The sequence below is a fragment of the Nesoenas mayeri genome (assembly GCF_963082525.1).
Source record: "Nesoenas mayeri genome assembly, chromosome: 5".
In the NCBI taxonomy this organism is placed as follows: Eukaryota; Metazoa; Chordata; class Aves; order Columbiformes; family Columbidae; genus Nesoenas; species Nesoenas mayeri.
The window spans coordinates 11,355,320-11,383,156 of record NC_137548.1 but is presented as its reverse complement, the minus strand read 5'-3'; the positions used below and the strand labels follow the sequence as shown (position 1 = coordinate 11,383,156).

General features: G+C 48.9%; 1 protein-coding gene across 5 annotated transcripts in view; it reads right to left on the bottom strand.

Annotated features, from left to right (window-relative positions):
* Nucleotides 1-8,239: 8,239 nt before the first annotated feature.
* Nucleotides 8,240-27,837, bottom strand: part of LOC308040536 (exocyst complex component 3-like) — a 39,151-nt gene continuing 19,553 nt past the window's right edge. For 2 of the 5 annotated variants that reach the window (XR_013922142.1, XR_013922143.1), the window contains 6 exons: nt 27,243-27,375; nt 25,929-26,039; nt 21,141-21,262; nt 18,742-18,927; nt 16,692-16,876; nt 8,240-8,541 (listed from right to left, as the gene is read on the bottom strand). Coding sequence is in view for 3 of the 5 variants with exons in the window: in XM_080344606.1 (XP_080200732.1) it covers nt 18,747-18,927; nt 21,141-21,262; nt 24,252-24,407; nt 25,929-26,039; nt 27,243-27,375 (703 nt within the window). In the remaining 2 variants the exon portion in view is untranslated. Of the gene's footprint in view, nt 8,542-16,373; nt 16,877-18,741; nt 18,928-20,963; nt 20,996-21,140; nt 21,263-24,251; nt 24,408-25,928; nt 26,040-27,242; nt 27,376-27,837 lie in introns of those variants that run through there. The other 3 variants (XM_080344606.1, XM_080344604.1, XM_080344605.1) reach the window with 3 other exon arrangements.

The window sequence follows — 27,837 nt, the reverse complement described above, 5'->3', positions numbered from 1 at the left end:
CCCCTCTGCCCAGGATCACGCCCAGTGTTCAGTATTTATTCTCTCTGTGAGCCAGTGAAAAAAGATGAAACACAGATGTGACCTACCCTAGGACACATGTCATGAGCTTGCAGCAAGACTCACACTTAAGCCCAGGTCCAAAGGTCCCTGTGCACCCTTCAGCCACCAGATCAGCTTAGATTTTCAATCAGGCTAAGTCTCCCACCATCCTCCCTTCTGACATCTATTATGCAATACCCACAGCACTGAGATGTAAAGGGTGTCAGTGAGAAGATGCGAACTGTGGCTTGGGAAGTCCCTGTGTTGCATGCTGTTGGGGGCTGGATGTGGCAGAGAGCTTCGCTGAGGGCCAGCCTGGGTCTCACTTTCTTTCTCTGGCCACCACTAGTGGCTGGCTTTTGTTTGCAGTGACAGTTTGCTTTTTTCTTTAACTGATGGAAAACTTCGGTGGCAAGGATAGCAGTGTGCATGAAGAATAGACAACTCACAAATAATATAAACCAGTTTAATCACACACTACATGGATGGTTTCTGTTGGTTTGGGCCATAGCAATTCCAGGACTTCCATCAGACAATGCCATTACCATGTATTTCCACTGTTCCTATTAATCTCCTGGCCTCTCAGCATCTCTATCATCTGTGACCAGACGCATGGTGTGGTCTGCGTGTGAAATGGAGAGTCAACCTGAAAGAGCAGTTCCTGCTCCAGCATGGTTAACTACACCCCACCACCCTCACAGAAGGCCCTAGATATAATATTTTCCTTCTGCACATGCTGCCCTACACCCCTTTGCTTCACACCTGAGGCCTCCCAGAGAGCCAGTCTTCACCCTTAAAAACAGTCATATCCAGGAACACAATGGACACAAGAATCAGAGAGTGTGTAAAGGTCTTACAATATCTTCTTATCACAATTAGTCCATAGCTCTGCCACCGCAGCTTACTTCCCGGTACCTTCTTTGTGTCACTGTCACTGGCTGCCTGATGGATAATTCTGAGTTTCCCTGTTTGTTGCCCTGACCCATTTAACTTTTGTCACTTCTTCTTTATCTGAAAGAATTTGACCTCAAGAAAAGCCAGTGAACTAATATCACAGGATTGAATAGAAAGTTTTCTGTTTTCCCTGACAGTGTCTGAACACATTGAGCCAGGATGGCTGCGCTACCGTCCTGCTGCTGGACACAAGCTGGACCTGCAATGCGGTCAACACAGGTTAACTGGCCACATGGGCCACGAAACACACTCCAGCTATCTGCACTGGCAAAGGATATGGAAAGCGTATGGAAAGTTGTTAGGCCTTGAAACACTGTCTTTTTCTCCAGAGGTTAGTTCCAGACAGATAGTATGTTTTGGGACAGAATTTTCTTCCTGGAGCACTTTGGTGTATTCCAGCAAGGGGTTAGTTTGGCTGAAGAATGGGTACCATGATCTTACAGGTTTTACTGCATTTGTAAGTTATTATTTGCAGACTGGCACATGCAAGTTTTTTAACTACCCCCCAGAAAAGGAGGGATAGACAAAAGTCACTGTGTCCTTGGCCAAGGAAAACACATCAGCCAAGTCAGGCTGGGCAATACATGAAGGGAATAACTCAAACTACAGCCCATGTCCCAGGCAGGCGCCCACTTCCACACCTGCCCAGACCCCTGGGACCCACCTGATGAAAGTCTACAGCTTTAGGATAATTTTGCTTACGGGTTTTCCCAGAAATCTGACATTTTAAATCACTTTCCTATATCCAAAGCTGACTGCTTTGCTTCAGAGTGCCTCCCTTGAACCCATGGGCTTTGCACTGTTGTAAACCAGCAGCAATCAGAGGTCAGCCCCACATGGGGCACATGGAGAGAGGATGACTCTCACATGAACAGCATCCCCAATGTGTGAACTTCCTCCCACTCACAAGTGGGTCATTTCCCCATCGCAACTAGAACAACTGTTTTTACCACTAAGTAACCCCAGAAAAGCATTTGAATTTTTTGCTTAGTAGAGTTAAGGAAGCTTCACCCTAGGTATCCTGAAGCGGTATCTCAGGCATGAATTCCAGAAATTCCTCTTAAATAAATAATTTATTTGTAAGGTATAGCATAGAGAGCCGCTTGAGCTGGGTGCCTCTGAAAGAGGGACCCTGAGTAAAGAAAACCCTGGGAAATTATAACCCTCCAAACTAAGCTTACCACCCCTCGTGTAACAATTTGAGTCAATTGTAAAATTAGAATCTAGGCTCTCCCCGTTCTTCATTGGCGCCCCTCATATTCATCAGGCAGGCCATTTCTTATCTCTGCAGGCATCAATCCAGCTGCTCTCCATTAGCTGCTATTTTGCACCTGCAGCTGGGAAGAAAAATAAGCCTTTGGCAACAGTCAAACATTAATAAGTTCTCACATTCTGCTATTTCTCACCTTCTTTAGATGCACCGTTCTGTTATTTGACTTATCTAGAGGGATGCAGCTTCTGATGATGATCAAAGCTCCTGTATCTTCTGTCTTGAACCAACTCTGGGGTCCTTCTTTCCTTAACTAGGCAGAGAGTTCAAATGTTCACAGCCTCCACAACAGCTGCCATCACTGTACCTCTTCCACAATCACCCTTCCTGCCTACCACAACATCTCCCTCAGATATGGATCTTCATGGGGGACACCTGCACCCCGAGATACAAAGCTCAAATATAACATGGGGATGAAGAAAGGAAGGATGTGACACGCTTGGACAGACATATGTAAAAGCCTTAGAAAAACTGGCAGACCTGTCTGTTTGCAACAGATTCACATGGGAAGGATGCTCTGCAAAACTGTGGGGTGGGCCTTGGAGAAGCACAAAGCAGTTGTACCCACCTTGCAGAGTGGCCCCATGCTCAGGAAGGGCTCCTCACCAAGGCAGGGGCAGGGTCCTTCTGCACAGGGTCTGTGGGGCAGCAGGCATGGACCCTGCAGCCAGAACAGCCCTTGGATGTTTCCAAATAACCTGGATGACACCCAAAGAACCTGGCCCCCTCACAACAGATGGCACCAGCACCTGGCAGGACCCTTTGTCACCTTCCCCATGGCGATGCGCCAGGGAAGAGCCAGCCCTGCTCGGCAAAGAGAAATGGTACCCCACAAACCCACTGGTGTTCTTGGAGGGGTGAGCAGGGGAGCAGAGAGGAGATGTAGTTGCTGTAACCTATTCGGGTTTCCAAAAGGCATTTGAGAAGCTGTTGCAAAAGGCTCTGAGAGAAAATGGGAATCAATAGGATGAGCTAGAAGGTCCTCACAGGGATGAGTAACAGAACAGAGATGGGAAATAAGGAACAATTTTCATATTGGAGCAGTGTCCTTCCATGTAGGGTTGTGCTGGGCTCCCTGCAGGAAATTGGGCAGGGGTGGATAGGCAGGTGACTCTCTGGTTTGCAAATTGTATCAAGCCACTTATAGCAGTAAAAGTGACCTTATGAGGCTGAACAAGCAGGTGTTCAAATGGTAGAGGAGATCTATGCAAAGGGATGCAAAATTATTGTTTTACATGGAAAACAGGGGAGCCAAATGAGACCCTGGGCAGACAGTACTGCACAAATGTTACCTAATGCAAGAAATTGAGCAGAAATCTCGAACTGAATGCTAGGAGTTACTAAGGGTAGAAAAAGTGAACAGATCAGGAACAAGAAATTGTGCCATAACACAAACTCATGGCAACCTCAGCTCAAGGACTTGTGCACAGTTTGGATTCCTTCATCTCAAAGATGTGCCAGAAGTGCAGAACATCCAGAGCAGAGGTGTGGGGTTAGTTATGGCAGAGCTTCTGGGTGAGCAGGACAGGACCCTCCAGGCTGGAAATGGGACAACTAAGGATGGAGATCTTCAAAATAATGGAGGCCTAAAGAAGGTGGAAAGAGGAAAACCATCTCTTCCTATGCAAGGGGTATCAGATGAAGGTAGCAGATACAAGACCCAAAACCAGAAAACTGAAGCTTTTTTCACTCAGTGTATAATTAGGCTGCAAAAGGTCCTGCTGCAGGATGCTGTGGCTGCTAAAAGCTAAGCTGTATGCAAGAAAGCAGACAGACAGGGATGGACACAGGGCAAGAGGAACAAAATAACATGAAAGTCTCTTAAATACAGACAGCACTCTGGCTTAGAAAGTGTTTAAGCCACAGATTGCTGGTGTCTGGGAGAGCATATAGGGATAGATTGTGCTTCTCCCATCCCTTCGGCTGTCCCTGGGCATCTACTCTGGCCACTGTCAGGGAGCGGACACTGCCCTGGAGGGATGCTTGGCTTGACCCTTGCAACTGTCCTGCACCCACTTCCAGACTCGCTAGTTGTTTGAGGCTTATGGATTATGTCACTGCGCTTCATACTATCTGAATTTTGTGTTTATTTCACTAATTTTGATGTAGTGCCCAGAGGTTCAAGAGAAGCATTGAGTGCTTCTATGAAAGATCACCCTGAGACTCTGCCAAACCTCAGCTCACTCATGTTCAAGCTCAAAAGCAGTCTGGGAAGTCAGACTGGTAAATCAGTCTCCTCGTTGTTCCTCCCCAAAATCTCTTTTGTTCACTTTTTTCTTGTTACCCAGTAGAAAAACAGACAAACAAAAAGGCTGATTGTGTGTTACACATAGAAACTGTCTTTACAAGAAAGAAAGTGCACTTACAAATTCAAGTCAACTTTAGTTGACCAATCTCCCAAGATTTTTCACTGTGGAGTTTTGGTTTCATGGGATCTTGGAGCCCCACCTCCCATCCCTCTGTGCAGCTAGGACATGTGTTTATGCTCCAGTCATGTCAACAAGAACAAACATGCCAAGCAAGCATCACTTCTTGGTTCGATGCCTTGAGAAAGCAGAGCCTTGTGGGAAATGCCACCCTTCCACAGGCTCTTGGGAGACCTCACTTCCCAGGAAGCAATACAAAAATGTAGGTCCTCAATGTCAACAAGCTTCATACTGGGAAGGACCATTCAGTGACACCAGGAAATTCCTGTCCTCCCACTCTGTTCTTACCTGGTCCCTGACAGGGACTTTGGCTGTACCATCTGGCCCCGGCCCAGTGTGGTGTGTGGTGAAGAAAACAGATTCCTGAGTTTGAGGAGATGCAAACCTCTCTAGCCTACTCTTAATCATGTTCTCCCTCTCTTTGCTTGCTCTTTCTCATAGTACAATAGGTCAATGTTTAAAAATTACAGAGGGATAAGAGTGTTCTTCATCTTGGCTCTCTGCTCCATCAACCTCCCTGTTATATCATGCTTGTAAAAACAACTTTTCAGATAAAGTCCGCAGACCCTTCACTTCCTATTTCTTTTCAGGTGGGTGAGAAGTGATGATCCATTACACATAAGCACTCAGACAAGCTGTAAGTAAGCTTGGCCTGGCCATAGGGCTCACAGGATGAGAACACTGCTGGAAGGGGGTGCTGGGGGCCTCCAGTCCACCTCCCCATTCAAAGTAAGACCATTTCCAATACTAGCTCTTGGCAGTCAATGGTGTGGACTAGCAAAGCCTTGAAAAACCTCCAAGTGAAGAGTTCAGTCTCTCTCTGGGCTGCATCACCTCCTAGGAAATAAGTTTTTCCCTGATGTTGAACCTGAACTTTACAAAGTACAATCTGTGCCCATCTCCCCTTGGTGTAGCACCTGCTGCTAGAGGAGAGTTTGACTTTGTCCCCATTGTAACCACCCTTCATGCAGTTCACTATCAAGTTGTCCTTTATCTTCCTCTTTGCCAGGTTAAGCAAGCCCAGCTTGTGCAGCCTCTGTTCATTTTCCACATGAGCTAGACTCTCAGTGGCACCTTCTCACTGATAGCATGCCCATTACTGGGGCAACTCTCTTTTGCATGTGTTGTCAAACATGGAGAACTTCAGTGGAGATCCTTCTGGCCAACAACTGTGGTTTTTCAGAATTAGTGGCTGCCAGAGGACAGGCTGCTGCCCCTGTCTCCAAGTCCCCTGATACCAGCTCCCAGCACAGCCCTGGGGAGATGTTGAAGGTGTCAGCCCAGTCTCAAGGATGGTCTTTGCTGTTGGTGCCTAATGTCAGCGTTTCGGTGGTGCAGCGGTGCTGCCCTACCTGTGCGGGCAGCCCCAGGGCAACCTGGCCCGCAGAATAACTTGTCCCCAGTGAGGGCACTTATGGCCAAAAGGGAGGTATCCAGCTGCATTCTATCTGAGGCGAATGGGGAATTTCAGCAATGCTAAAACTGTAGGAGTCCAGCACTGTGCAAAACATTTGAGGCCGACATAAACATAGCTACATTTATTAAAATGAAAATCAGATGGTATCTAAGTGAAACCAGAGTGCTGTTCCTTCAGGGCAGCACTCTGTCATTTCCCCATGGATGGAGGAGCTGCTTATGTGGGAGGAGTACGGCTTTTCCAACTAAATGCCTCAAGCCATGCTCTGCCTTCATTGGTAGCTACAGCCTTGCCCTGACACAGCCCTTAAAGCATGCAGAAATATCAGCCTGCATCATGCTTGGCAGCCTTCACTGTTTCCAAAGCCTCGGGGACACGTGATTTCCCAGAATCACTGCTTTTCCCGCAACCTTCCAGCCATGTCAGCCCTTAAATACACCCTCAGTAATCTGCTGGGATAGGAGAGGGAAAGCCCTAAACACACACTTGAGCCCCAGTGGGTTTAGCAGCTCAGCCTCCACTGAAGACCAGGACACACACAGCCAGACACCAGCTTGGGTTTGTCTGCAGGACCTTGCAGCAAGACGGCACAGGCAAACCCCCTGCACCTTCCAATAGCTGGGACACTCGTGACAAGACGTGGCCGGACAGGTAGCAGCAGTGCCGCAGCTTTAAAATGGAAACGGAGGCACAGTGTTTCTGCCTGACAGATCTTCCAGGGCGATGTACCAAGGTCTCCCTCGCCATCCTGCAGCCTTTTCAGCCCAAAGCTCAGCTGCAGAAGTGTTTTATCTGGAGCTCACCCATTCAGGGTACTTCCCATTCCCAAATCAGGCCTGTGCCTCCCCAGAGGCTGGCAACACCACAGGCACCACATTGTTTGAGGCAGCTTCAGCCTCAGGGCTATGCTCCTTCTCAGATCACTTACACCCCCCAGTCTGCTGTTTTGGAGAGACCTTCTTCTTCCAGGGCTCCCCGCTCTGCTGGCTCACCCTTCTGGAGAGGCTCAACCCAGCTGTACCCATGGGCGGCCCTGCTTTGACCCCAGTGATATCTCTTATGAGCCCAAACCTCCACAGGCACATTGGGAAGTGCTCCTCACCCCTGCACTGGGTATGCAGCGGTCAGCATCACTTTCCTGACCTCGTTCTTCATGGGGTGGGAGAAGGGAAATTGGAATTTAGAGGAGCAGACAGCTCCTCAGGAAATCATATTTAAGGCACGAAGAAATCTCTCAGTGCAGAAGGAGGATGTGCAGCGTGATGGGAATTCAGCTGAATAATAAATTCCTTAATCCCCTGAAGTTTAAGAAGCAATTACAGAAAGAAAACAAGTTATTCAAATTCCAGGAGATTCATATGAAACTGTGGCTGAAGCATCTGGGGAGCAACTGGAAAGCTGAAGCAAAGATGCTGGTACAGAGGAATGAGAAGCACCAAGGGAACATAACTCTAAGTGATTGGAGGGGCATCTGCTCCAGCAGCAGTCTTGGTTTAAGCAGCCTCTGTCACCCCACTCACTGTTGTCCCCTCCACTGCCCCCAACAGCTGCACTAGCAGTCAGGGGGCAAACATGCAGTGGGGGCTGCTTATGCCAACGATGCTGCCAAAAAATAAATGAAATAAGATAATGCTAACAAACTGTGCATCCAACTGCAGCCTAAATAAACTGAAGGCTTTCAGAGATGGATTTCATCCACTATACCTTGTCCCAATACAGTGTGTTTGGAAAATTGGTCAAAGCCATCTCACAGCCATTCACCACGATGGCCAAGAGGGAGGTGGCTCCCTGGGCAAGGGCAAGCAGTGCTGATCTTATAAAAGGGGGAGGAATAAGCCCTGAGGTTATTTCTTGGAAAAGTATTGGTAGAATTTAAGAGTTTTAAGCATGAGAACCATACCAAGGCAATACACCAAGACTTTTTTTAATCACATTTGTTCTGCATAATCTCTTTGCTTTCTTTCCATGGCAGGAGTTTCTCCTCTCTGAGCAGCTGCAGATGTTGGGAATCTTGACTTTAGTAAAGGGTCTTAGCACCGAGTACCTTTCAAGTTAATAAGTGAGGAAGGGACCATGGTCCCTGCCAGTGCCAAGTGCTGCCCCAAACAGTGGCTGCAGGGATGAGGCAGCAGAGCAGGAGGGTGTCACTGCTGACTGGTGCAGGTCTGGGGAGCATCACACATCTGTCTGGACATGCAGGCCTTGGGCTGAGGGTCTGCTCTTGCAAAGCTCCTGGGTGGCAGACACAAAACTGGATGGAGATTAATGATCGGAGCAGAAGTGCATGAGCTGTTTGTTGTGAGTCCACAGGAGTCTGGTCTGAGCCAGGCTTATTAATGATTTAGATGCTGAAATGCAGAGGATGCTCATAAGAGCTTCAGGGACTGCAAGTGTTGTGCCCAGTGATAGGGGACAGGATCTGATCTTGCGGTTATCTGGAAAAAAAAAATAAATCAATAGGATGCAATTCAACCAGAACAAGAACAGCATACAGCAATGACACAGAAGTAAACAACTGCACAAATACAGAGAGGAAATTGCTCATTCAGTAATAACTCTGCAAAGACCCAAACACTCTGGAATAATGTGAAGGGTCATGAATGGGTTGTGTCAACAGATCACTGAGAAAAATGAAAACTGTAGCTAGGACTTGCAAAAAGGAGTGACACCTAGACAACACAGAAAGAAACTCCCCTGCTCCAGCTGTCATCGTCAGAGCTTGGCTACTGCACAGTGTCCACTCTTGGCAATCCAGAGTCCAAAAGACAAGAAATAGAATGGTTGACATTGATTCTGACATTTCAGAAAGCATTGGAGGAATCAACACAGCTTAACTTAGGAAAGACAGCAGGGCTACACAAGATGTCAGCCCTCAGAGGTAAAAAATGCTTCCAGAAAGAAGGCAAGGCAAGGCAAGGCTGTCTTCAGAGAAATTCAGCTCCATGATGGCTGTAATCCCAAGCTCTGGTTGCAGGATGGCATTCTTCCCCAAACACTCTCAGGAACGTCCTTCCTCAGGGGTGCCTCATATATATTGTGAATGCACAAGCTTTGCCTTAAGGTCTGTTTTCATCTAGGGCTCTGTTTTTTCACCAGAGTTCTGCCCCTCAAGCCCCCATCTGTGCCATGGGACATGGCCCTTTGGCTCCTGCAGTCTCTGTCACCTCTTCTCCCTCCCGCTGACAAGTGTCTTATACACAGAGGCATTTCCCACTGTGCCCACACAGTAATCCTGGCTGGTGTGGCTATCAGGTGGTCTTTGGGAAAACATCTTGTTCATGAGTATTTTTAATTATGATCTGGTAGCCTGAGCTACACCTGCCTGGACTTGTTTTGTTTAAGAAGGAGCTGCTGACAGGGCTCGTTATTAATGACCATGCGAGACATAAAACAGAGCAGGAAGCTCCCTGTTACCTCCCCACCGGCCAGGGACAGCATCTGTAAAGTAACCACCATAAGCTTGGGCTGCAAGTTCATGCACCCTGCTTCTCATGGTGTTTCTCCCCTTGCAGTGCAGACTCCTGCTACAGAATCCCCCAGGACTGAAGCACCAGCAGCAAGTGCCGTGCACTGGGCACAGGGCTGAGCTGGGGCCAAGGGACAGCCAGGACAGCTGCAACCCAGGAATGAGCAAACTCCACTGCAGCAGGAGAGGTTGGCTGCAGGGCTTTCCCCAGGGCAGGGAAGGAAGAAGTCTTCAGCTGGGCACCGCTGGGAGCGGGTGAGATTTGGCCACAGGACAGGGTCAGGATGCAGATGGACCTGCCACAGCAGTTTTGTCATGGCTTAGGCACCAGGGAGGAGCGAGCTGGTGGAGATTTTACAGGAAACATAAGTGTAAGTACAACAGGAGAAGGAAGCACATCCGCAGTGGTACCTCTGCCTCGGCACAGAGCTGCTCCCAGCACTCAGCCCCCCTCTGCATTACCCTGGCAGGAGAGAGCTGGGTGAGGGGCTCTGCAGCAGCCTGAGGGCAGGGGGACCAGGGAGCCCACCCCAGGGCCCACACTGGGTGTTTGGGCAGGACACAAGTGTGTATTGGTCTTGCAATACTCCAAATAGGCAGCAGATTTGCCACTGCAAGTGAGTCCAGCACTGCTGTCCGGTATTTTTAAGCGGAAAACCGGTGAGACTTGGCTCAAGAATGTCAGATACCAGTCAGCAATGGGCCGAGAGTCGGCCTGGCACTGGGAGCGTGTTGGGAACAATAAACCTTCAACGTCCTGCACCACCGACCGTGCCCGGTGTCCCCTGCAGGCAGGTGCCTGACCGGGGTAGCGCACGGCGCCCCGCTCAGCCCCGCAGCGAAGGACAGGTCGGAAAGTGACCGCAGGTCACCGCGGCCCCCAGCCCCGCCCCGGGGTGACGGGCTCCTGGGCCCAGCCCCGCCGCAGCGGCGGCTCCGCGTGTTCCCGCAGGTTTTACCCCCATCTAGTGGCGGGTCCCAACTCCACCAGCAAAGAAAAGGCAGCATTGAGGGGGGGGACTGCAGCTTGGCTTCAGGATGGGGCAAGCAGACGTCCTCGCTTTTGGGGGGACGAGGTGACTCCACGCAGGGCTGTGGCTGGGGTCTGCCCGAGGGCAGGGTTAAAGATCTTATTAACAGCTGAAATGCATTAGAGGGGAGGCTGCAGCACGCCAAGCCCAGGTTCACCCCTTGGCAAGGGGAGGTCTCTCTCTCTCTGCAATTCCCCTTTTTGCTCCAGAGGGGAACTGGCAGCACCCATCACCTGCGTGTCCTGGCAGCCAAATCAGGGCCACATCCCAGGCACCTGGACAGCCTGCAAAAGGTGATTCATCATGAAAGGGTCATGAAACACGGCTACAGTAAGGCCCCTGAGGCCATCACCGCTTGATTTATTGGCTGTGGTCAGTGCACGCTTGTGGGGTACAGACCAGCAGGGAGGTCAGGATCTGTTCAGCTTCCCAAGCAGCAATGGCCTGAGTCATCTCTCGAGACAGGCAGATCACAGTACAAAAAAGAGGGGTCACGACCATAACAGTGGGAGCTCAGCCCTTTCCTGTCCCCCCACCCTGCACAGGAGCAAGCTGCAGACAAGTGCTGCAGTTGTGGCTATGTCCTCGCTGTTGCAGTGTGTGCTTTAGCCTCATGTCCAGGCATCATCACTACTGCCTCTCTACAGCAACACCCAGGGCAGGCAGCAGCCCGCAGCCTCCCCATCTCCACTGACAAACCAGCCCCAAGCCAGCCCCTGGCTGCTCCATCCAAACAACCCTGCCTGGAGCTGCAGCAGGGAGACCCACGAGTGCAACAAGCAGCTCAGATCTGGGGGAACAAGCGTGCCCTGGGATGGCTGCAGCCCATAGCTGCATGCACAGATGGGTGCTGCCACCCATACCGGGCCACTTCTGGTATCTTGTCACCTTGGGTGCTTCACACCAGGCAGAGCACAGCCCTTAGTCTATGCACAGAATTGCTTCCCTTCCTCTGCAGAGCTTTTAACAAGGAGCTCATGTTTAGCAGCTACCCCATCTCCTTTATGGGCTGCAACACCTCAGCATGGGCTTATCCTTCCCCTTGCCAGATCCAGTTCTCCTTCCCAGGTTTGGTTCATGCTGGATGAGACTCCAGCAGGTACAAATGAAATGGGCCACGGACCATGTGGCAGCATCAGCAGAAGATGCAGCTGGTGTCTGAGAATGGACATTCAGATCTTTCTCAGGACTGAGCAGTCTGGAGAGGAATAAAAAGACATAATTTGGCATAGCACAGGCCCATTTTGTTAGACACAAAAAAACAGTGTGTGCAGAAGTTCAGATGGTATAATCTAGTGAAGGAAACAATTTGATACTCATCCATGAACCAAGATTTGCTTTACATTTTTTTCCAAAACCCTGCAAGGTTATGTGATATAAGAAACCACTCCAGATAGTCTTCTCATGCTAAAATCCTTACAAATACTTTGTCCCAGCCCTGAAACACAGGTCTTTTCCCAGCAGCTGTTTTAAAGCCAGCTCATTTATTTTAACTGCTCTCAGGCTGCCATCCCTTTTACAACAGCCCATCTGGGCGGTAGGCAGTGTCCCCTACACAGGCAGCATGAACCAGAACGGACAGGACAGGCAGACACAGGCAGCACTGCAGTCTCACTCTCTCTGCGATGCTGCAGGCAGCAGCAAGCAACTGCCAGAGAGGGAACAGGTCCCCTGGGCATGGGCAAGGGGACAGCTTGGGGACAGTGGCTGGGAACAGGCCGAAAGCCACAGGCTTTGGAATGGCAATGGGAGACAGGGGAGTTAGCAGGTCTGAAGCTGGCAGCTGGAGCTTGGACATAAGTAACTGCCCCAGAGCCCCTGAGAAGAAAAGAGAAGAGGCAACCCATGCTGAACTATTTGTTTTGTTAATTTGTTGTCACAGTAGAGCAGATGTGATGCAGCTGGTGAGGAGGCACGCTGGGGTGAGGGCAGGAACTCTTCTTCTGATGCCAGTATGGCCTTAGGTCAGGTTAAGCCAACTAAACCTTATCTTAAAGCCCTTCACTGCAGCAAGAACCCCGACTGATGAAGAGAGGGAACAGATCAGTTCCTGGGCTCCCAGCTCTGCAGCGCAGTCTCTCCACCTCCCCCCTGTGCACTTACAAGCTCCAGCTGTTCTTATAAAGTACAGCACACAATGTGACAATTCTCATCACTCTCCTTCACAATCTTCCCACAAAACTGCGGGTTATTTGACTGGCAGAAATACCTACATGCTCCGTGAATCCTATCTTACACCAGAATTCCCAACTTTTTGTTTTCCCACAATTTCCCCCAGTAAGGGGCCACTCGCAGCCCACACAAGTGAAATGCCACTCAGGCGTATACCACTGTAATACCCCGTAATAATAGTACAAACAATAACAATAGAAGAGCCACGGTCCTTTCCGTGTCCCAGTGCCACTAGATGGCACCAGGTGTGTACCCTTCTCAGCACGGCGTGTCCTCAGGGCCACTGGGGAAAACAGGGGGGGACCCAGCCCAGCCCTTGGTGCAGAGCAGGAGACCTCAGCACATGCCTGTGCCTGCTCCTCCTTCCCGCACGCACCGTGGGGTGCTGGGGTAAAGGCAGACATTTAAGCCTTAAAATCAAAGCTTCAGCGATGTGCTGGGACGTTTCCCTGCGGGGGAACTTCCTGCAGTAGCTTTTGTTGTGCTGCCGATCCTATGCACCAACCCATTCCCATCGCTCCCAAGCTGGGTGCTGGCAGAGCCCGAGGCTGGAGAGGAAAGCCTCAAAGGTGGGTGCAAGTTATTCCAGTTAATTTTGGGATCAATGTATGAGTTTCCCAGAATTGAAAGGCTCCTCTTGGGAGAGGGAAGGATGGGGAATAAAACACAATCTACTATATCATTCTGTGATCAGCAAGTGGCTTGCCCTCTCTCAGGTCTCAAGGTTTTAGGCATTGATTCTCCTTGTGCACATTTGCTATCCAGCAGAGCTCAGCATGTCACAAATTCTCAGTATTACCTGTTTTTTTCACCATCAAGCCCTTCATTCACTGTCACACATCCTTGGCACAGCCACTAAGTAAACCAGGGAAGCACAGGTGCACCGCAGCAAATGTCAGGTCTTTCCTCAGACCTTGCAGCATAATTAAGGAGCGTCTGTTTTCCATGTCTTCAGCACCGAGCACTGAAGGTGACCCTCAGAGACAGGAGCTCAAATGACAGTGGTGGCTGGCGAGGCTTGGCTGCACGCAGCACTTCAAAGCGCCCAGGCAAATCCCAGCCCTGAGTAGTGTTGGGGACATGGGTGACAAATCATTGCTCATCACGCAACCTGTCAGCCCAGTGCAGAGCCAGAGAGGTGGTGGATGGAGACCAGCTCCCAAAAAAGCCCAGTCATCAAAGCACCAGGAGCAGTGTGTCACTCCTTGCTGCCCATGGCCCCAGGGCTGGCACGTCTGGGTGACAGGTGAGCACGGCAGTGGCATGACCCTGGCATCAACGGGATCCCTGTGGAACCTTGGGTGCAGAGGGAGTGGGAGAGGGTCTTTGTGGAGGGAGCCTCTGGGTGCTGAGCTCTGAGTGACCCTGTCCTGCTGGCAGCAGGGTTACTGCTGGACATGAGGGCAAGTGGGAGATGTTCAGCATGGCTCCATGGTGGCCCTGGCAAGCTGATGGTAATAGCATTGCTGCCCTTGCTCACATCCCAAGGCCATAAAATAATCCCACAGAAGGATCGTGAGTGTGATCCCTCTGTCCCCTGCAGAGAGCAGCACAAATCCCACCCAAGCGTCTTAACTCCAGCCTAGGGTGAAGGCTAGAAAGGAGGAAGCTGGGTCACTTGGGAAGGCCAGGGCACACAGCAGCGTGGGTGAAAATCCCCACAAACAAGGGAAATCCCTCATCCTCCTTCCCCACAGCTTCCCTTCCCTCACTGATCACCCCAGACAGCCCCAGGGAGTGACCCAGCATCCCACCTGCCACTGCCTCCTCTCCTGAGAAGCCACTGGTAGCCTCCCCACACACCATCTGCTCTCCCCAGGAGACCTGAGGGTGGCCGAGGACATCCCTCCCACACCATCTGCCTCCACACCAGGCAGCCTCTCCCCATCACCCTCCATCCCCACCCTAGCCAACATCCCTTGGCCTTCTACCTCTGGAAAACCTCATACTTGCCACCAGCGCTAAGCCTCATGAACAAATTCAAGTCTTTATTTGCGCTCTCCATGACTGGACCCTACATACAGGATGCAGAAGCTGGCTGCTAAGAAACCTCACTGAAAGCTGTGTTTCCCCGCACACACAAACAGAGCAGAAGATGCTGCCCATCCTCTGGCCACCCAGCGAGGACAGGCACAGCAGCAGCTGTGATGGCACAGGGCTCATCTCATCTGCAGGGTTGGTGGTGACACACGCGGTGTCCCCCATGGCTCCCAGCCACTGCTTGCAAGCAGAATATACCCTCGTCTGATGGCAAATGTCAAATGGCAGACACGTACATAGACATCAACATGCACGCAGCAGGAGCCATCCACATGCTGTGGGATTATTTTTAGCCTGACCACGATCGAAATGTCAGCGGGGTATTTATTTGTTTTCTCTGGAAGGCTCACTGCTTGAAATCTCCATCGGCAGAGGCTGACTGTGACCCTGCTGTTGCAGTCAGGCCTGTCATCCCTTCCCACCCTTGAAAAAAATGTGCAATTAAGTGGGAGGGGAGGGTGACCGGCCTGGCCTGCCTGGCAGGGCTGGCACCCTTTGGAGACCCAGCCCCACAGCCCGACCCATACCCACCCGGCCAGGCTGGAGCTCCACCAGCTCCACCAGCCTCTCCACATCCTGGGTAAGGTCTCACCAAAGCTGCAATGGACAGCTATGAAACGCACGGGACTTGGGAGCTGGATCTTTGAAGAAGACATGCAATCAGGAAGGGCAGGCAGGCCATGGGTCAGTCTCACTGCCCTTTAATGACGTGAGAGATGAAACATAATGGTGCTGAGGTCTCACAGTGCCCCAGAAGCCCACAGAGGACACCCTGGAGATGGAACAGCCTGTTTCTTTCTGCTTCCTTGTCACTCACCCCACACTTAGCACTGTGACAGAACCAAAGCTCAGGACAATTATAAACCTGCTCTGGCTCCTGCCAGGCTCACAGAAGCTGCCCCTGAGCCAGGACACCCACGTCCCTGGGGTGACAGCACAGCAGAGCCTGGAGCACCCACCAGAGTCTGCGCTTTCCAAGGGTCCCAGAGCCTGACACATCCCTCATACATTGACGGGTTATGCACAAATTTGACCCTTTTCTTGTTAGGGAAGCAGTTTTGAGGGGGAATGGCCACTCAGAAAAGCAATGGCAGGTCTGAGGTAGCAGAGCTTTTTTGCTTGTTTACACGGCTAGAGGAGCAGTTACAGCCTATGCTAAGACAATAGCAAAGGAGGGCCTTGAACCAAATCCAGCTTGGAGGCTGTGACCAGTTCATAGATAACTGGGAAGAAAAGTCAGTGTTTTCCCAGAGGAACTGCCTATTTACATCTGAAAACAGCACAGACCTTGCCCGGAGGCTGGGACAAACAACTCCTTTCACTGCCTGCTTCCCATGAGGCTTCCCCTTCCCTCTGCAAGAGGAAATTTCCAGTAACTAAGGTATAAAAATGAATGCAAGACTCTGCTCCAGAGCCAGCTGTAAAACTCATATGGGAAGAGCTCCCTATCCTACAGCCATTGCCAAGGCAGGCTGTCCCCAAAGCAGGTCACAGCATTCGTGTCTGGGGAGCAAGGGATGGGGCAGCCCTGTCTGCACCCCTCCTGGTGCAGGTCAGGCTTCAGGGGCTGGATCCAGGTGCCCAAACCCACAGGCACCACCAGCACCATGAGGTAGGCAGGATTCCCAAACAGGGAGTGCTGGGTCCCTGGGGCAGGTTGCAATGCCATGTCATCTGCTAGGACACTATGTGGTGCAGCAGTCCCTGGTTTTGTGAGAGATTGTATGAAACAAGGGATGGAAACAGAGAGAAATTTGGTGAACGGGAACCTTCCTTTTCCTCTACACACCGCCATGCCTTGTCCTGGGAATAACCACTAGGACTCAGGTAAGTGGCAATCTCTAGGAAATTATGAAGGATTGTCTTTCTGCCATACCCCCTTCATCTTCTGCCTGGACTTTGCATAGAAGATTAGGATTTGGGCCACGTGTTTTTCGTGCAAAAGGGATTGTGTCTTCGATAGCTTTCAGGCTTCTCTGTTCATCCGGCTGCTGAAGCTTTCAAGGAGCTGTGATTGCAGATGCTGCCATATGGGAGTGAGACTTGTTTCTCACAGCAGGGCTAAGGGAAAGCAAGAGAAAATCTGGGTAATTAAATAGGACTCATCAGAACATGTGCAACAGCTAAATAGCAAAACCATCTCTCCTATGCACAGACTCTTGCATGAAGCTCTATTGGCATTCACCTGCTGAAAATCTCCAGTTCCTGCGCTACTCTGGCTAACACAGTCCATGGGCCCACAGCCAAACCTGCTCACTCCTTTTCTGGGAGGTCATTTCATACTAACACGAAAGAACCAAAGATAACACTTTTCCAAAGTCCTCCCACCTCCATATGCAGAAAGGACAAATATGTGCAAATATTGCGTTCCTGGCTGAGAGAAAGCAGATGATTCCCAACATACCTGCAGGTCACACCCCAGAGCATGGCAGCAAAATCATGGGGCTGGGATTAAGGAGGGAGGTGACCTCCCTTTGAGCATATCCCATAACTCATTTCACTGTCACTGCTACCCCTGGGCTCAGGTGAGGCTACCAGCCTGGGCTGCACATGTGCACTGCAGACACAGCCAGATCTTCTGGGATTTGGGAGCCTATTTACCCAGGAGATTTCAGCAAATAGGAGATTAAGTCACTTACAGTGTTTTAAAAACTTGTTTTCCTGAATATCTTTTGTAAAGTGAAGGCAGTGCCATGGGTAATTTCTTTAAAAGAGAGTTTAAAAGTGAATGGCTGATAGCCAGTTCATTATATCAGAATCAGTTTTCATTAAGAAGGGAAAGTTTGCGTGCTTATTAGTTGTTTCTCTAATTGCTTTCTCTCTCTGATTCCAGCATAGCCCACTGTCTGCTTGTGCCTGGAGGCCCCAGGTCAGCGCTCTGCATAACTCATCCCTGATCTGCTAACACAGGGAACTATAAATAAATGGTGACACTGGAGAGCGGCGGTGAACGCGGGAAGGGACTGTGCTTCTCAACCTGAGACAGTCAGTCTATTCACCTTATCCAACAGAAGGTGACTGTTGACAATCTGTAAATATTAGCCAAGGGAGAATATTTCTGATAGCTAAGGGCTCTGGCCTGTCAAAGATAAAACAAAATTATCTGGCTCTAAGGTGGGCAAATTTGCACTAAAAAGAAGCTGCACATTATTTAAAGTGAAACAAACAGCTGCATGTTCTCCACTAAGAAGTATTTTTAAACCATGAGGACATGATTACTTCCAAGATCTGCTGCAGCTTACCCCCCAAAATCCCTGATTTGTGACTGTGAAGGAATTACTTGGGAAACTGAAAGGAGATTGCAGGTGCTCCAGATGAGCCCTGGCAATTCATGCCAATGGGATTTAAGACATTACAGTGACATTCATCCCTCTGACTTTTATCCCTCCTCTCTTCTGCCACCAGCTGCTGCTGCAGGCACAGAGGGGTCATGCTCACCTCTGGTGCACGCAGCATGGCACAGTCACTGGACAGAATTGAGCCCAGTTTAATTAACAGAGCTCTCATAAAGGGGGCAGGAAAGTAGGGGATCATGGAGCAGAAAATCTCTCTGTGTGCCCTGCCAGGAGGCAGAGACACTTGCCTGGGATACCTGCCTGTGCACACACAGAAGATGGGACGGAGGGATTGCTGCAGGGACGGGCAGGCAGGAGCGAAGGACAAGGAGGAAAAGCCCTGTCTTCTCCTTTGTCCCTGCAGTAATCTGAATCGCACATCTAAGCATGCAGTGCCTTGCACTGCCTACAACACCACACTTTGTGACGTGGAGAACTGCAGGCGGAGAGAGGGAAGCAGAACTGGCATATACAGCAACAAAGACCTCCGGGAGGTGATGCTACAGCCCTAGTTGTTCCACCTCCCTGAATGCAGGAACGCCTGTGCAAGCTACGTGTGTTACACACAAGCACACTCACACACACACCTACCTTTGCTAACAGCACAGACAGCCACAGAGTCCGTATTTTCTGGGTTTTACTTCTATATCTGCAAAAAGCAAGTTTGCTTCTGTTTCTGATTCCCTGCAGTTATCGTGAAACGCCTTCAAGAGAGAAGCCCTGTCTTCTCGGCTGAGAGAGTCTTTGATGTCCAGCACTGCGCTCAGATGTTCCTTCCTTTCCAAAACGGTAAGAGGGCAGATCAGTGAAAGAGCCAAGGAAAAAAGCTTGCTTCCTATCACTCAGTTTTTCTGGGCCAGATCAAGGCTTGAAAGCTGCTGAGCTGCTTTTTGAAGCCCTCTGGCTACCTAGCAAGAAGGAGGCCAGATCACAAGAGCTGGGTGGGATATGGCTGAGCTCATGGGTTCCAACCCCAATGCACACAGCATCCCCGTGAAACTGTAGAAATCTTCACCTCCCCTAGAAAAATATCTGTATCCACCAGAATAGGTTTCTAGTAACTGCATTTGACCATTTGAAAGCATTTTTTATATCTTTTCTCCCCTATTTCTTATTCACCCAGAAGGCTATAGGAGTTTTGTTCTACATAGCATTGCTTCGCTGAGGGGGGCCACAACATATTAGTTAACAAACAGAGCAAATGTATCCAAGCCAAACAGTTTTAAACATATGGGAATCTGCTCAAATCAAGAACAGTGTATCTACTCATACCTGGATGAACTCCTCTGAGATCTGGATCAGAATAATATTATTCTGAGTACTTCCTATGCCCACTTCCTATACTATATATATAAATACATAGTTTTGTATATATCTATATATATATTCCAGAATCACAGAATGGCTGGAGTTGGAAGGGACCTCTGGAGATCATCTAGTCCAACCCACCTGCTAAAGCAGGTTCACCAGAGCAGACACAGGAATGTGTCCAGGTGGGTTTTTAATGTCTCCAGAGATGGAAACTCCACAACCTCTCTGGGCAGCCTGTTCCAGGGCTCTGGCACCTCAAAGTAAAGAAGTTTCTCCCCATATTCAGGTGGAACCTCCCATGCTTCAGTCTGTGCCCACTGCCCCTCATCCTATTGCTGGGCACCACTGAAGAGTCTGTTTCCATCTTCTACTATATATATATATGTGTGTGTATATATGTAGTAAGAGAATAAAAATTGCTACACTGTATCAGATAACCAGCTTTTTAGCTCAGTAGCATCTTCAGATTTAGCAAATGCTTAGGAAAAGAAGACAGAAACCAGACAAAGCATAACATGATCTCTCTTTGTCTTCTTTCCCCACCCCGCCCCCCCGGCTTCTGGCAGTCTGCAGTTTAAGGACTTCCTTTGCTGGGGGCTATATCATGACTGTCATGTTGAATAGGCACTGAAACAATTATCTACCACAAATTGTCTGCTATTCACACTTTCGGCCCTCACAGCATCCTGCGACAGAGAGCTCCACTCTGTAATCATGTTAGCTTGGAAAAATACAGTCAGTAGCACAATACATCAGAACAAAAGATGGATGTAATAAACCGCAGACTTTGGAAAAAATTAAGATCTCACCTTCCTAATAAAAGTTAGGTTTAATTTCTGTTATCAGCTTCCTGTGAGAAATGGAAGTGTATTTTTGCTGAATACACCTAGGATTTTGTGGAAATAGAATCATAGAATAGTTTGGGTTGGAAGGGACCTTCAAAGCTCATCTCGTCCAACCCCTCTGCAATGAGCAGGGACATCTTCACCCAGATCAGGTTGCTCAGAGCCCCGTCCAGCCTGGCCTTTAATTGTCTCCAGGGACGGGGCATCCACCACCTCTCTGGGCAACCTGGGCCAGTGTTTTACCACCCTCATTGCAAAAAATTTCTTCCTCATGTCTGTCCTGAATCTCCCTTCTTTTAGTTTAAAACCATTACGGTTTGTCCTATCACAACAGGCCCTGCTGAATAGTCTGTCCCCATCTTTCGTATAGGCCCCTTTTAAGTACTGAAAGGCTGCAAGAAGGTGTCCCCAGAGCCTTCTCTTCTCCAGGCTGAACAACCTCAACTCTCTCAGCCTGTGAAAGCCAAAAGCGAAGTGCTTGGAAGTTATGAAATGCTTAAGTTAAAGGTGTTTCTGAAACCTACATTTGGTACACATGTGCCTGTAAATTGTCCATTCAGGTAGTATTTTTCCACAGTGTTACTCCTGCTTTGTTGACAGCCATTTCATCCAACCTTCACCTTTATGGAAGGACATCTCACGTCCACTGGTTAATGTCTGGCAAAGTTATATACCTTGTTAATCAGCACCTGCAAATAGGCAGCATCAAGTGCATTCAAAGGTAAGCGTTGTGCCTGGCCCAGCACACTGAAAAGAGAAAGTATTGCAGGACTAATAGTGGTGGCAAGTAATCATGTAAGAAACTGCAGAAGTTAAACCAACAAAAGACCTTACCTTAGATCAGGAAATTCTTTGAGGATGGGCAGAAGGGCTATTTTCATTCCATCAGCATCAGAAGTTTGAATAAGTTCTAAAATGGCTTTTATAGGATCCTTAAGGGAACCAGCTGTAGGACCCTGTGGAAAGAAGGAAAGGTGTGTTCAGGGCAAGGGAAGCAGCACACAACATTAAGAGCTGGACTTGTATCAGACTGGAGATGTCATCATGTGTGTTAGGAGCTTTGCAAGACTGTCTGTTCACATATAGAAACCTGTTTTCTTTTCAGGGTGGGAGAAAAGAAACTGGGGTGTAACCACAAGCCGCTTCCAGGGGACCTGGGCAGCAGCCTTCAGCAGTGCAGAATCCCCTCCTGCATTTCCTCTGGAAAAGAAGGCAAATGTACCTAATTTTTCCCCACCTCGCCTGTCCTCTCAAGGCCATTTTGCCCTATGGGAAGTTGTTTCCTTCCAGAAGCAAGCACAGCCCTATACCTATGTGGAAACAAGCTCCGTTGGCCAGACATGCTGGCATTTCTGCTGGCCTGGAACAAGCCCAAGGACAGCAAACCAACCTTGGGGAAACGGTGTGGGGACACAGATCCCCTCACAGAAAAAGCAGAACAAATGAGAAGCAGGACTGGACACTGTGAAGGATATGACATGGCTGGTAGATGCTGCCTGCAGTCAGCTCCATCTGAACACACAGAAGAAAACAACCAGAAACACAGAGCATTTTTAGCAAAACCAGAGGCAGCAGAATGCGGCTGAACTTCTGAGAGAGAGCTTCAGGTCTTGCTCATATTTTTCATTGGTGCAGTAATGCGATTAAATTGCTTCTCTGAATTATTGATGCCATCACGTCAACAGAGACTCTCTGACAAAGCAAACCCAGAGAACAGGCTGCCAAAGTGGGGCAGGAGAAGCCTAGGTTCCCCTGATCTCCACGGGGCATTAGGAACAGCAGGGTGCATTCTCAGTGCAGCTTACCTCTGCATCAAACATAAATTAAAGATAATAGTAATATTCAAAGACAGCCTTCTCTCTCTTCCTCCGCACTGCAGACACACAGCATGTGTAGCTCTACGCAGTGCAAAAGCTGTACTCAGCTCCTAAGGCACTGGCTTTGTAAGGCTTCATACTTGGCAAGCTCAGTATTACAAAATGCTAATTAATTTGATGGTGTCAGATTTAGTTAAGCACTATACAGACAGGCAAGGTTGGAGGTAAGCAGCCCGCAACCTAAAAGGACAAAAAAGAGGTGTCTCATCAGCAATGCTTAAGTGCCTTTGACATGTACTGCTTTTAGGAGACAAGGAACGTATTTCCTAATGTGCTTTAAGGACAGAGGGGAAGGAAGAGCCCGAAGAGAGGGCAGAGCAGGGCAGGGAGCAGGTGCAGCCTGTGCAGCAACTGCACGATAAATTCAGTCTGCAGCAGAGGACATATTTTGCATGCATAACTGTGTACCTCATTTGACTGAGGATCAGGCTGTCCTCTGCAAATTGCTTATGCATTCCCTTCCCAAGGTTTCCGGTGCTCCCACATCAATAAGAAAGAGAACAGACTGAGGACACAAGGGAAACAGTGCTAAGCAGATGCAGACTTTTCTTTACCCAAGCTGAATGTAGGGGTTTAGTAGATAATTAGATTTCCTGTATCTCCTTTACACTATAAAACCAGCTTTCCTCGCACATGACATTCAGAGCTGATGCTGAGCACAGCATTACTGGTAAACTTCAGAATTAAGATTAGAGAATCCTCCTGCTATTCCCAATGGCTCGATTGCTCAAAGCTTTGACTTGTCGATGACTGATCACTCCAGGAGAGTTGGGTCTTCAGCTAAAGCTCTGGCAGCTTCCAGCTTTCCACCATGAAACTAATGCATTAATTGTAATGGATCTGAGAGGTTTTTAGAGGAGCCTATAGAAAATCATTTTTTTTTTTTTTTTCATTCTTTGGACAATGTAAGAATTGCTGACAAATTACTTGTGGGGGGCTCATCTGGGAGAAAATAGATTTCCAGTCCCTAGCACTTAAATTAACAAGTCATGAGAATGACTCAGAATTGGCGAAATTATTAAAACCAATAAAGCCAGACTTTTTTATCTGCTCTGTCATATCTGAGTCCTGTTACCAGACTACCAGCCTCTTAGGAAGTGCATTGCCTGGGTGCTCTCAGCCCCCATTTTCAAGAGCTGGGCCAGGGCCATAGCATGGCTGGAGTGGCTGCAGGAGGAGCTGCTGCTGGCATTGCAGTCCTTGCCTTAGGTCAGCAAGGTACACGTGACAGCCTGGTGGCATCCACAGATGCTATGTGCAGCATGGCCAGTTACATGGGATTAGGAATTCAGCAAAGAGGCTTTTTTAAGCTTCCAAAGTTGCTTCTGCAAATCAGACCTAGCATTTTTCCAAGAGTTTTCTTCAAAGGTGTGGCTCTGCTTTTACACCCCATCTACCCCTCTTGCAATGCACCTTTACCTGCAGGTGCTTACCCTGCAGGAGGACTCGATCCTCCTTGCAGCTGTCACCAACCACAACAGCATCAGCATGTTTCTGCCTGTGAGGAAAAGCTGCACCACAGGGAAATGGCTCACTCAGCCATCAGCCCAGCTCTGAGGGGCTGGGAAGGTCCTGCAGGAGGGAGGAGGCCAGATAACACCACATACCACATACCCCATCTCCAGGGAGCAGCAGCCTACGGGGCACTCCACAAAGAAGGTGAAGATGTGGAGCAGATGATGTGGGTCATCACGCCAGAGGGTCAAGGGAGAACACTAGGGGGAACACAAGTCTTCCTCCTCTGTACTGCCAGGCCACGTACCACAGGCTTGCCTGGGGGAGCTGACAGTTTCGGAGCTGTCTCACCAGCTCAGAGGAGCACGCCTCATCCTTATTTCAGTGGCAGGAGTGTGAAACTTGCCTCCTCTAGTCACACATTTCAAAACTATACACTAACAGCTTCTGGCAGATCAGAGGGGCCATCAGCACATCTGATTGTCATTTCTGTGAAGCTGGATATCACTGCGGTAAGACCTCTTAAGCTTTTCTGTTGCTTTCAGAGCTTTTTCCTCTCCTGGTACTGTTCTTGATGACAGAGAGCAAAACTGTAACCATATCAAAGACTTACTAAGCATTCTTTAAAGATGGTTTGCAGCATGCTGTGATCTTCTTCTATTTTGCTGATAATCCCCCTCCTCTGCACAGAGGATGATTTCCTGGAAGTGGTCAGGAGGGCCTGAACGTATTCTGTAATAATGATGGTGTTGACAGCCTTGATGAGGGCCTGTTCCAAAGCAAAGAGGCCCAGATTAACTTCTCTGTACTGAGCAAGGACCAGACTATACCTATAGGACTCTGACCAGTGTAGACAGCGGATATAGTGTCCATCCAGATGGCTGTCCCATTTCTTTGCTTAATTATCCCTCTAAAATGCCTGGTCTAGCACATGGAGTACCTCCAAACTGTATGTGGATGACATAAACATTGATGATAAGTGTGGAGACATCCAACCACAATCAATGGGAACAGTTAGCTGAGCCAGAGGTCGCTCACACTCCAGAGCAGCAGGGACACTTGGCTTAGCCCCAAGCTAACAAACATGTCACTTGGGGACAGCTCAGACTACAGACAAAGCCAGATCTCCCTGAAGCATCCCCACTAGACACGTCCCAGGGCCTTACCCTTGGGCACACAGCTGTGGCTGGGCACAGAGAAGTCACCTGGGCCTCTCTGAGCCACCCAATACCTGCCAAGAAATCCCAGTGCCGAGACCATGCAATGACTGAAAGGGGAGGGAGAGCAAGTGTTTCTAAGGGGAGACGGGTTGCTGCACAGAAACCACATTTCCATTAGCAATTGTAATCAGAGCAGTTTTAGGCTGCAGTCCAAAGGTACAGGAAATCCCCAGCTCTGTCCAAAACAGACAAAGCAAGAGACAGACAGCTCTGGCACAATGCTCCACCACTGAGCTGCCACTTGCCCCAGCATTAGTGTGACATAATGTCCAGTGACAGGCTCTGAACAACAGCAGAATAGCGCCTGATTTTTTTTCTGTTTCATTACATTTTTCCGTATTTCAAAATGCTAATTAAAATTGGCACTGTCAAAGAGCATGCAGGCCTGGGAGGGTAAGAGAAAGGGAGTCCAGCACTTAGGGGCACATGTGCAGCACAGGCAGCAGCAGCAAATCCAACCTGCCTGCAAAAGAGGGTACCCCAAATACCAACTTCATTACTGAAGAAACAAACTCAAGGGTGTCATGGGACCCTAGACAAGTCATTTAGGCTACTGTAAAGGTGAAAATACTTAGGTATTCTGTGAGGTTGTTCTTTGCCAACCCTAGCATATTGAACTCTGCCTGAGAGACTATGTCCTTTGGGGACGTGGACTTTTCACCTCTCCAAATGTCCACTCTCCATCAAAGGGATAAATATTTCTTACAACTAAGGGTGAAGCATATTAGAAGCTGAGGAGGTTTCCAGTATAATGGCATTGGGGCAAAGGCAGGATCAGAGATGGCCTGATGCTCCCTCTGTGTATTTGAGAGGTACATTCAGTTTCTACATTTCTTCACCGGTTAGTTTCTCTGCTGAGATTACAGAAAGGTCCTGGCTGTCACAGCAAAGAAGAGATCTAACGCTCTTGGACAGAGGAACTAGACTGAGATCACTAGATCATTAAAAGCCCTTTTGGCAACAGACACATTTGTAGTTCAGATTAATGTTCAAATACTGTGTCATCCCAAGGTTCAAGGAGTAGTTTTAGTGATTTCCTGAGTAATATATTGTTCTTACTTATTTCTTACCTCATACGTGTCTGTTTTTTTCTTCCCAAATGCCAGAAAGCTTTGCTTTAAGGATTCAAGGATGTGGTCAAATCCACTGTCACACTTTTTGAAGTGCTCCTTCAGTGTTCCCTAAGGAAAAGGGACAAACAGAGTCAAAGGGTGCACATGTAGAGACACCACACAGACAACAGACATGAATTAGTGTGCTTTTGCTCTTTCTCCTTTCGGAAACAGACTCCTTCATGAGCTCTAGCATCCTGTGCCTTCATCTCAAAGAAAAGCAAAACATGAGAGAAAGAAACCATTCAAACTCAGGACAGATGTATTAAGTTCTTCAGCCCAAACCTGGAACACCAGAACCTACAAAATATGGGTGGCAATAGCTCCAGTCCAGGGACTATGTAAAATGTGCCTCTATGGATGGGGAGCACAGGAGATCTGGCTGTTCTGCGCATTTTTGCTCTGGCATCCTGCTCCCAGCATGGCCATTGCCTCTTTTTCCATGGGAAAGTAAAAGGACCATTAAGCAGGCAGGCAGGGGATGAACTCTCTTTCAGTCATTTGAAGCCCGTCTTGACACAGCCAGAGAAGGACTGAAAACCTGAGCCCCAGGTCTCCTGCTCCTCCCCAGGGTTGTCCGTGCTCCCCGTCAGAACCACCCCCAGCTCCCATATCGATGCGTGGGCCCAGGGGACAGGGTGGTAATGAGCTCTGGAGCCCAAAACTTCACAGTGTGGCCAGGGTTTCTTATGTCATTTTCCTTTTGCTGCCTGTACAATGAGCCTGAAGATGCTCAGGGGAGCTTCCCAAGGGAATGTACAACACCACACATCATAAGGAGCCTGCAATTGTGTATTTTCTAGACAAGAAGCCCAGGATGTGAAGGTGGACGTCTGGGCCAATAGTCTAATGATAGAAAGCATGAAGGGAGGCGAACTTATCCCAAGGGAGGGACACATTTAATGTCAGGTTTCTCTACATCCTGACTACACACTTCAGCCTTGGGCTCTGTGAGTTATCTCTGCCCCAGGAAGATGCCTGGCTGCTGGGGATGAATAGGTGTCAGGTGAAGTTCAGCCCTTGGGGCCTGGGTGACCAGGGCCACCAAGGGTACCCATTTGTAGCACAACAGCAAATACTACAAACAGTGGAACTGGGATCCCCAAAACTGGAAAAGATGGAGCTGTCAATACACAGTTTCAGATGAGGCAGGGAGGGTACTGGGCCTGAAGCTAAACTATGGTTTCACCCTTTCCAAATCAGGACATGAGAGTGAAGTGCGTGCATGCCCTACAGTCTGAAAACATTCAGCGTTAACATGGTCTCCCATACCTTTACTTTAGAAGTGACTGTCTGCAGAAAATGCTCTGTAATCTCATCTTCCATCCTGTCTAGAAATCCATTTACCTTAACATCCTGGCCAGTGCTGACACTGTAAATGTATGTTAGCTTATGCCAGACAGTCCTGTTTAAAAAAAAAAACCAACGTTATGGAAAGTATTGATCAGCTCAAAACAAGCTATTCTCTCACATCAAAACTCTTCCTACAATAACCAACACAACTGCTGGGTAATTGAACAGACACACGCTCAGGTCCAGGGCTTGCTCAGTGACCCACATACATGCACCCATCTTCTGGATGGCTCTCATCACGATACTGCCACAAGGACACAAAAGCTCAGTGTACACAAATGCCACTTGTATCCATCACTAGTGAGATTAGATGAGTAAAATTTCTCATATTTTCAAAAATGAGTAGGCATGAAGCGGCCTTGACAAATGGAGGCTGTGTGAGCATCCTGTGTGCCTCCAACACCCTACAAATGGTAATGAACAATTTTCTTCCATCAGAATAGTCTTCAAGTCAGCTGGTTAAAATTATCACCAGCTTGAAACCAGACATTTTACTTTCCGGAAAAGTTCAGTG